This window comes from Phoenix dactylifera, chromosome 11 (genome assembly GCF_009389715.1).
Source record: "Phoenix dactylifera cultivar Barhee BC4 chromosome 11, palm_55x_up_171113_PBpolish2nd_filt_p, whole genome shotgun sequence".
Lineage (NCBI taxonomy): Eukaryota > Viridiplantae > Streptophyta > Magnoliopsida > Arecales > Arecaceae > Phoenix > Phoenix dactylifera.
In genome coordinates, this window is record NC_052402.1 from 2,952,812 (window position 1) to 2,962,278 (window position 9,467).

The 9,467-nt window shown below is 37.5% G+C and overlaps 2 protein-coding genes across 28 annotated transcripts; one reads left to right on the top strand and one right to left on the bottom strand.

Annotated features, from left to right (window-relative positions):
• Positions 1–686: 686 nt before the first annotated feature.
• Positions 687–4,098, top strand: LOC103720422. 27 transcript variants are annotated; one of them, XR_003388266.2, is made up of 4 exons: positions 687–822; positions 3,180–3,336; positions 3,663–3,732; positions 3,830–4,098. XR_003388266.2 is itself a non-coding variant. In XM_026809915.2 (4 exons), the coding sequence occupies exons 1-4, from the start codon at positions 759–761 to the stop codon at positions 3,865–3,867; spliced, it is 372 nt and encodes a 123-aa protein (XP_026665716.2). In that variant the 5' UTR covers positions 687–758; the 3' UTR covers positions 3,868–4,098. The 27 variants fall into 27 exon arrangements, 9 of the variants coding, with proteins under 9 accessions (XP_026665716.2, XP_026665715.2, XP_026665722.1 ...); XR_005513815.1 differs by having other exon boundaries at positions 3,180–3,262; positions 3,627–3,732; XR_005513816.1 differs by having other exon boundaries at positions 3,180–3,262; positions 3,794–4,098.
• Positions 4,099–5,364: 1,266 nt separating this feature from the next.
• Positions 5,365–9,174, bottom strand: LOC103720411 (plant cysteine oxidase 2-like). Its single transcript, XM_008810103.4, has 5 exons — positions 8,429–9,174; positions 7,052–7,170; positions 6,809–6,968; positions 6,505–6,711; positions 5,365–5,835 (listed from the first exon to the last, which is right to left on the bottom strand). Exons 1-5 carry the CDS (start codon positions 8,682–8,684, stop codon positions 5,711–5,713), a joined length of 867 nt encoding a protein of 288 aa, XP_008808325.1. The 5' UTR covers positions 8,685–9,174; the 3' UTR covers positions 5,365–5,710.
• Between the last annotated feature and the right edge of the window lie 293 nt (positions 9,175–9,467).

Here is a 9,467-nt window from a genome sequence, read left to right on the forward strand (position 1 = left end):
CTCCAAAAAGTTGCATGTTATCCTATACGTTTATGTGGCTCAAAATTTTAGCCAAGTTTTTTTGCTTAAAAAAAATGTTTTGTTCATGCAACTATTTTGATAGAGTTTTTTTTTTTTTTTTTTTCAAGCATCTTAATATGGTCTTCAAGTAAGATTTGGTGGAAATCTTTTACCAAAAGAGTAGAAATATTATTTTATTTTTTTGATTTTCTTTTTGTTTAGGCCAGATCTACTGGTATACTCGGATGTGTGATTTGATTAAAATTTGCATTTTACAAATTCGGACCGAGAAACTGTCATCTTCGTTTGTTTGGTTGATAGAAAATTTTTTTTATTAAAATATTTTTTAAAAAAATTGACGTCTAAATATAATAATTGAAAAGTAATTTTTGCATATTTATTTGACCATAAAAAAATGACGCATTATTAAATTATTTATGTTTGGTTGAATATTTATTTTTATAAAATGTTATATAAAATATGCTGTTAATTAAAAAAAAATAAATTCCATCCTATGTAAAAATTTAGGAGTTTTTTTAGAAATTTTAATTTTCATCTGAAAGAAATTATTTTTTAAAATCTTATATTGATTTTTTATGAAATATAAGAAATTTCTTTTTTTAAAAAAAAGCTAGTTTTCCATCTTATATGATCCCCCCTCCCCCCACCCCCCCCCCCCCCCCCCCCCCCCCCTCTCTCTCTCGGAAAGTTGAAGTCCCATTACTTTACCTATGCATTGATTCATTTCCTGCAGAGAAATGAGGGCTACAGCTCGGCGACCGGCTTCGAATTGGTTCCCTCCTTCGACCTCCTCCACTTCTAGTTATGTTTCGTTTTTCTGGATCGCTTCGAATCTCGAAACAATACTTGTGTCTAGGATGTTCTTGAAAAATTAGGGTTCATAATCGTCAAGTTTTTGCTGTATATGGAATTGATTTCGATTCAGATTTATGCATTCATGCTGCAATTTCTTGGAACCCTAACCCTAGCTTGCCTAGGTTTAGGTTGGAACGTTCAGATAATTTCGGAACAGAAGCTTGAAGAGCAGCTTTGAATCGATTGTCGTTAATATTTTCCTTTTATTTTCTTGATATAGTTACATTAAATGGTTGTGAGAATTAGGTAAACCGGTTTTTTCCTTTTTTTTTTTAATTCTCGCTTCTAGGTATTATTGTTGGTTTTCTCAATCGTTACAATTGCTGAAACAATACTTCGGGTGTTGATGTTAGTGAAAACTAAGAGGTTTTATGATATTTAAGTTTTTGATGTAAATGCAATTGATTTGATTCAGATTTATGCCTTTATGTTGTAACTTCTTGAAGTCCCAACATGCCTAGGTTTAGTTTGAACTTGCCATAGTTTTGGGCATAGAAGCTTGTAGAGTGGCTTTGAATCGATTCTTTTCTTTAATCCTTTGCTTTCCTTAGATATTGCTCAGAGTTAGATGTGTTTGTAATAGATCTCTCTTTTCGTGCTAATTGGATCAGTCAGTTATTGGCGTAACTCCTTTTATGGGTAATTTTTGGATCAGTTAAAGCATTACTGGGTTCTGGATGTTCCTGCAGAACTTTCTGGGTTACTGATTGTCAAATTTTTGCTTTGATTCAGATTGATGCCTTTATGCTGTGTACTACAATGGTCAGGTTTAGTTTGTTCGGAGGTTGTTGTTCAAATCAATTCTCTCCATGAACCTCCTAATTTTTTTGGGAGTTGGTCAAAATCGGATGGGTTTTTGGTTTAAAAATGATTGATATTTGGTTTTACGATATATTGAATATTTTGGTATTTAGGATCGATTATTCATAAGAGAAAAAAATTGAAGAGGATATTATTCATAGGATTAAAGCAGGTTGATAGAAATAAAAAAGTGCAATTGGAATATTATGTGATTGTAGGCTATCTACCAAGTTTTAGAAAAAAATTTATAGGATAGCCATACGACCATCTATATTTTATCATACAGAATATTGGACAAGAAAACAACATGTGCATGAGATGAGTGTCACCAAAATAAGAATGCTGAGATGGAAGTGTAGAATAAGAAATGAAGTCATTTGTAAAAAGGTGGAAGTAGCACCAATTGAGGACATCTTGAGAGAATGATGATGTAGATGGTTTGGACATGTATAACGTAGGCAAAGAGATGCACTAGTATAAAAAAGTGATTTGATATATATAAAAGTAATGAAAGGGTATAGAAGTAGACCAAAAATCATATAGGATGAAGTAGTAGAAAAGGACTTGATATCTCTACATCTCTCAGAAAGTATGGCTTAAAATCGAGCAAAATGGAGGAAAAGAATTCATGTAGCTGACCCTCAACTAGTTTGAGATTAAGGCTTAGTTGAGTTGAGCTAAATATCCCCATTTTCTTGATTTTTATATATTTCTAGAATTTATGGCATTGTAATATATTCTGTTTTCTTTCCTTTTCAGCATTTGTTGTGATTATGCAAGAATTTTACTGGCTTGCTGTTATTATATGGTGAAAAAATATCAGACAATCATTTTCCCTGTAATTATCATTATATATTATTGACTTGAGTTTTTAAGGTTTGATGCTATCCTATATGTTTTGATTTAGTTGATGGTGCCACACATGCAAATTAATTAGTTAAAAAAGGTTACAACATTAGCACTTGCTTTTGTTTACTCTGTATTTACATCGCTGCGAGGATTGTTTTGAACCAAATAGATAATGATACTTATTTTCTTGTCTCTTACATTTACATGATGGTGAGGTATTTGGGAAGAGCATGGATAACTGATTTGTTCTGCAAAACCTCAAGTCTTTTTAGAAGATTTAATTGACTATAATCAAAGATTGACCTTCAGAAAGTGGTTCATGCCACTGATAATGTTCCATGTAGTTTATTGATACATGATATGGATACCAGAATATCATTTTTTGAACCTAATGATACAATCCTCTTAACATATGGCGATTATTTTGCAACTTCCATTAACTCACCATATTATTTATAGTTCGCATAATTGATGATTGTCTCTTCTGCTTATGCACAAGTCTATCTGCTGTAATGTGTGCACATATAAACTACTAAAGATTTCATGATCTAAACGATTGTGTCATGTAAAATTAGGTAGTTCTTAATTTAATGAATCTAGGTGTTATCCTATTTGTGCCTTGTTTCTAACTCCATTTTAATATCAATAATCAGGAGATCCTTACACTCACCACCTTTTGCTATGATGGCTGTGGAAAATATTTCAGGCTCTCATCCTGCAGAAGTACAGAATTTGGGTATATTTTCGCTCAAGTTAAAAAAGTTCAGAGCAGTGTGCAGAACAGGAGAAAATTCGTTTTCAGATAAGGGGGTGAAGCTATTACTGCTTCCTGCTTTTGGAAAACTTGTATTTTTGCACTGTGATGCTTGAATTTATGTTATCATCTATATTTACACTGGACTCCTTTTAGGGGCCCTATATGTATACACTGACATAGCAAAGCTTATAACTTGACAAAATACCTGCTTCTGTGCACATGCTGATACACCTGTTACCGATTATGTTTCTTTATACATGATAAATAACTTTCTGTTCATTGAATTGCATTGTACTTTCAAAAACCAAAACATTCTAGAATTCATTATGGTGAATCTGAACAGGGGCCAGCGATCACACCATTCAATTTTCCATTGCAGGGTCCCCTATTGCAACTGATGGGTGCACTATGTATGGGCAATAAACTGACTCTGAAATTTGATAGCAAAGGTATGCAAGTAGAATTTATTTTATTGGAATGTATCGATTTCATCCATGGAAATTTTGCCAGTTGTTTATCAGGAAATGACAATCAGATGCTTCGCAGACAGAAAGCTAAATACTGCCTATCATTGTGTAAACTAAAGAATATCGATAGCGGTTGCAGACAAGGATAGCGTGCTGTATGTATAGGATTTTGAGTTCATGACCTAGAAATGTGTTTTCTGATAGATCAATTCGAAGTGTAAGAAGGAAAGGACGCTTGTGCACATGTGTAAACCATTTGGGTCTTTGTCCAATCATTTATATCCACTGATATTTGTATTGGCTGTTTGAAGATATGCCTTCATTTTTATCTACTTCATTGTTGTTCTATTTTGGAACAAGTAGGCCAAATACTTGATTGATTTATGAATGCATGATCTTTGCGCGCATGCAGGTGAAAGACGCCATGCCATATTCTGTACCTTTTTTTTTGTGGTTGGGTCATGAGATACATACGTCACAGGCGACCCTCATCACCTCAGACCCATTGGCCGAGCTCCAGACAGAGGGAGGCCCAAAGACCCCACACCCAGCCCATTAAGGTTATACATGAAACACCAGAGCACAAAGCTGAGTATAGAAAAACTATTGAAAAAGAGCCTGGATGAATATCCACAAAACAAGATGTAATCTGCATTGCATACGTGCGAGTATATTTTTCTTTAGATCTTGCATTCATCTAATTAATTTAAAAAGTTGGTAATGCACCAGAATGGAAAACAAGAACCCAGACTTTTACATAAGGCTTCCCATCTGAACATGATGCAAGCAAAACAAGAAGCTTAGAACAAGTTGCATGCTTTTTTTGTCCCATTTAAAAAAGAAAATTAGAAAACTTCTTGCATGACTATGCCCGAGATCCTTATTACCGCATAGAATCTCTAGGCCAGATAGTTCATTAGATACATAAGCTGTGCATGGTTTATCAATATTCTATAAACCTTGGTTCTATAACAAAACATTTTTTCTCTCGAGTTCCTTCAGATCGGTGCCTATTATATCATCAATTCTATCAAGTTAGAAGGCGCAGCCACCGCCTAAAAGCATTTGGGATTTTGCATTCCATAAATCCAAGTAGTGCCGGCTCAAAGTTATCAGGTATCATGCATCAAAACTTATTCTTTTTGCACATTTTCCTTTAGTGTTTTATTCTCTGAATCTGATAGCGTGGAGGCCTAATTTGATCATAAGAATCTAACCCATTCAAACCATTTGGATGGAGGGCGACTGCAGTTGGAGGGATTCCGGTTTTCCCAAAAGAAGACCTCATCCATTTCTTCAGACTTCCGATTCTTTCAAGCCTCCATCCAACAACATTTAAATTCCAGTTTATTCCAGAGTTCCCATCAAATAAAACTTCAGACTCACTGAATAACCTGGAAAATTGCGGAAGGATAGTTAGGAGTAAAAGTAACGGTTCATGAAGCTTCAAGATGCGCAGAATCCTGCACGTTCGCAGCCTTGCCTTTTGTCCCTACCTCTTTACCTTAACATTTATTTATTTATCTTTCCGAAGGAGCTTTCTTCTGGCTTGTTAATCATGAAATCGATCAAATATATTAGATATATAGCGTTCGGGCTCAGGGCAGGGAGTACAGCTGAAAATAAAAAAGAGGGTACCGATCTCAGATAATAATTTGGTCTCAAACCATTCGAAATTATATTTCTTCCATGACCACTTGCCAACGAAGCCATAAATAAAAGTTAAAAACTCCAATGGTGCAAGGTTAAATTTAATAAAACTTTGAAAACATGCCTTCAGGGCAATGCCAGGAACTTCTTGCACTAAAGATTTATAACCTATAAAACAGAATTGTTGGCCTTCCTCTCTTTAACTTTTCCCCTTTCCCATTCTTCTTTCGTGTATCTACACCGGACCCAAACTGCAGAATCGCTGTGCTTTGCTGCAAGAACTGCAGCATCATCGCCACAACTTATATATTCAGTGGTCCACAATTTTTGGGCCCTTGTATTCACCAGACACTACAATGCAGTCATCAGGTTGTCCCTCCATCTCTTTCAGCCAAGCATACCCCTCATGCTCGCCAGGAACCAAAACAGCATCGCCTGCAATAGAATGACATAAGGATGCATGCATACATTTGAATTCTACCTGTAAAATTGAGGAAGTTGGACGCTCAATTCCACCTCTTATTCCAATTAAAAGTCCCAAAGCTATGTAAAATAAGCACCAATGGTTTGTCCCCCAGATCATGCAGCATGTGATTATCATGTTGGTCTAATGGTTAAAATTGGTGTTTATTTTACATAACTTTTCATAGGAGGCAAAAAGTATGTATGTATAACTTTACATGACTCTGTATAGCTTTGGGACTTTTAATGGGAATAAGAGGTGGAATTGAGCGTCCAGCTTGTGCAAGTTTACAGGTGGTGCTAGGTGGGAAGCCAAGACCTCATAGCATCATCTACATGTGAGTAATAGTAATCATGATTTCCTTGGTCTAATCACAGTATTCAACAGCGTCCGCTGAGGCTGGGAATGCACGTTACATGATGATAACCATAATAGAATATAAATATAACGACGCATGACACAACATTAATGGCACAATGTCACATGTAATTATACAAGCACTTTTTATCAAAAGAAATGCATTTAACAATTTTTTCATAATCACTTCGTCATGCCAGCATAAATATTTTCTATCATTGATGTCCTAATGTAAGTATAGCTGAATGAAACATCTGCTAATGAGTTCCAAATGAAAACCGTACCAGAGGAGCTTGAATATGGGAGATCATTATAATATGCGCAATCCCTTCCTTCGGATTTAGAGTAAGGTGGGCCAAGCACATCAAGCACCGCGCAAGAGGTCACCGCAGTAAAACGATGCATGTTGCCTCCAGCCGCCGGATAAAGTATGGATGTCTCGCATGGTGCTTTGAAAACATCATCAGTTTTAACCTTCGCCAACCGTGCACCTGGTGTTTGGCCCAAAAACCAAATTAAAGAAGGTTAAGAAAAAGGTCATACCGCCCCAGTACATCGCAAAAGCTAAACAAATCCAGCAGAGCTTACCATCTGCATTTCTAATTGTCTCCCTGGAGTTCTGAGGATTATCGACCCAATCGTACGACTTGACGTGCATTGAGCCGAAAAGAATCTTGCCAAAGACGGTCATTCCTGGGTGATTATGAAGTGGTATGACGGCGGATTTAGGCAAACAAAAGATACATATCTGCAGGATGCAATAGGCAGTTTGAGGGAAACATGGATTATCAAGTGACATTTAAAAACAGATGCAACAGAACTGTACATTACCGAAAACTTGGGACATTCATGAACGCGTAAGTATGTTATCAGAGGAGGTCCTTCAGACACAGCATTGCGAAAATACTGCAGGTTTGGAGTTAAACCAACATCTTCTGGTTTCATAGTATCTGCATGAGAAAAAAATGTGAGCACAATAGTCAAACTAAGTCGCACACATACATAAAATAGCTCAATACAACTAGCTACTTATAATTTTCATGTTTCATATACAAGGACACCAAGCACTTGATAAATTATTTACAAGACTTATGCCTGGCCACAGTATCCATATATGAAATGTCTTGTGCTTCATGTATGACTCACTCAATCTCGTATAATCAAGTATATATGCTAGACTCATCTGATTATTTTAACTATTCTGTGGTTGTCCGCATGATATCCTGTCACCTACTCAACATTTGAGGTGTGAAAACATGAGAGAATCATCAAGTTGGAGTCTTGCTTGATCAACAATGGAACAACTGAAAATCGATAGCTGAGGGCATAAACAGACCATATATACAATAAAGCATGAATTTCACATAACTTTGCATACATGTTCACATTATATAAATATTTGTCTTTGGAGGTCAGTGCACTCAAAACAATAACAATAGGAAGAGCCATTATCATAAGCATTAGATGAAAGAATCCTTTTATTATAGTTTATGCATTGAAAACTCACAAATCCCTGACGCCATAAAAAGATCAGCATTAGTAAAGATTGTTCAATCCAGACATCTTCACCATGAAACAGTACTCCCAAGCATACTTCCTCATCCATAAAGCTTTGTCACAGAGAATCAAGAAAGTATCTTCTAACGATAACTATGTCGGATATCACCTTCACTAGCTCGAGCCCCCCTTCGATTTTATTTGATTACCTTGGGTACAAGCCACAACCAACACACCTGAACTATGACTTCAACTGGATAATAGAAACAAGAAATGCAGTCGCTTGCAACCATCCTACAATCTGACATCTATATCATGAAATGCAACAGCAGTTGCAATTCTCAGATACTCAATGATCCAAACAAGATTAGAATCCAGGAAAACATAGCCTTAAAAATAGTATTTTTCGTTCCGGCAACGCTGCCGTATCAATAGCACGCGTTCGCCAATCTCATAAAAAGAACAAATTTTACCAGTAGTCCAAATAAGAAAGCAATATTTCATAAGTTCTCTACATATTAGGTATTAACTGAGAAGGGCAATAAAGCAACCTACCATCCTATCGCATTCCACGAACTACCCAATGTATTAAAAAAAATAATAATAATAATAAAAAAAAAAAACTCCCATAGTAAATTCTCCGAAACCCAATAAAACACAAACCTCGGACATAAAAATCAAAACTCATCAGGAGAAAGGAATAGGTCGTACCAAGAATGGCTCGAAGGCGCTCGATGTCCTCCGGGGACGGGACGATGTCGGGTCCGCAATTGGCGAAGACGGACTTGCAGGTATCGAACAGCCTCTGGACGACCGTCGCCGACTTGCCCTTCTTATTCCGCCGCTTGCCCTTCTTCGACGACTTGCACTTCGCCCCCGCCCCCGCCGCCGCAGCCGCGGCCCCCTCAGCCGCGGCCGCCGACTCCTCCTTCCCCTTCCGGTCCGCCAAGCTGCCGTCAACCCTCATCAAGATCGGCCCCACTCTCCCCACCCCCCCAAAGCCCTCAGGACCTATCGTGTACCGCAAATCAGGAGGAACCTAGAATTGCTAGATTCCTGATGGTTGAGAAATGGGGAGAAAGATGGGACTTTGGAGAAGAAGAGGGGGGCGGAGTTCGATTGCTTTGTAGTGGGGGGAAGGGGAAGAGAAGAAGGGATGGGATTTGATGGCTCTATACGTGTAGAATTCTGCCCATAAGATTTGAAGAAAAATCCCAAAAGATCTTTCTTCTGGGGATTCCTCCTGGCGGAGAGGGAAAGGGGTCGGGGATTGGAGCGCGAGGTGGGGAAACCCCAGTTGCGGAGTGATGGAGATTTGGGAGTATAAGAGGCGAAGGGGTTTGGGGGGTTTGGCCGAGATACCATTAGTCTTGGTGCAAAACCAGGGGCCATGCCAAAGGGAGACTCTCCACTTTCCTGTGGGCTACTCCCAAACAGCCTTTGATCGATCTCTCTCTCTCTCTCTCTCTCTCTCATTTGTTTCGGACCAAGACAACTCTCCACATACCAAAATTATACCGGTATATAAATGGTACAATTAAATGATGTAATTTAGATATTTCTAATAAATTAGGATTCTATTTAATTTATGACTTGCTGAGGTGTGATAAGCATATGCTTAGATACCCAAATTGGAGACCACACCCTGTGGTAACTGGGTTGAATGAAATGTCGCTCCAGTTTAGGAGGTTTTATTCTTAGTTTTCAAAGGAAGGGTTTTTTTTGGAGGGCTCTTTTGTGGATGTACAAA

Excerpts from the sequence above, each read along its gene's own strand:
- LOC103720411 (XM_008810103.4), bottom strand. The coding sequence starts at position 8,684 with ATGAGGGTTGACGGCAGCTTGGCGGACCGGAAGGGGAAGGAGGAGTCG. Across the intron at positions 6,969-7,051 it reads ATGAATGTCCCAAGTTTTCG|ATATGTATCTTTTGTTTGCC; the intron begins GTAATGTACAGT and ends TGCATCCTGCAG. Across the intron at positions 6,712-6,808 it reads GACAATTAGAAATGCAGATG|GTGCACGGTTGGCGAAGGTT; the intron begins GTAAGCTCTGCT and ends GCCAAACACCAG.
- LOC103720422 (XM_026809911.2), top strand. The coding sequence starts at position 759 with ATGAGGGCTACAGCTCGGCGACCGGCTTCGAATTG. Across the intron at positions 794-3,179 it reads CGGCGACCGGCTTCGAATTG|GAGATCCTTACACTCACCAC; the intron begins GTTCCCTCCTTC and ends ATCAATAATCAG. Across the intron at positions 3,373-3,662 it reads TTCCTGCTTTTGGAAAACTT|GGTCCCCTATTGCAACTGAT; the intron begins GTATTTTTGCAC and ends TTTCCATTGCAG.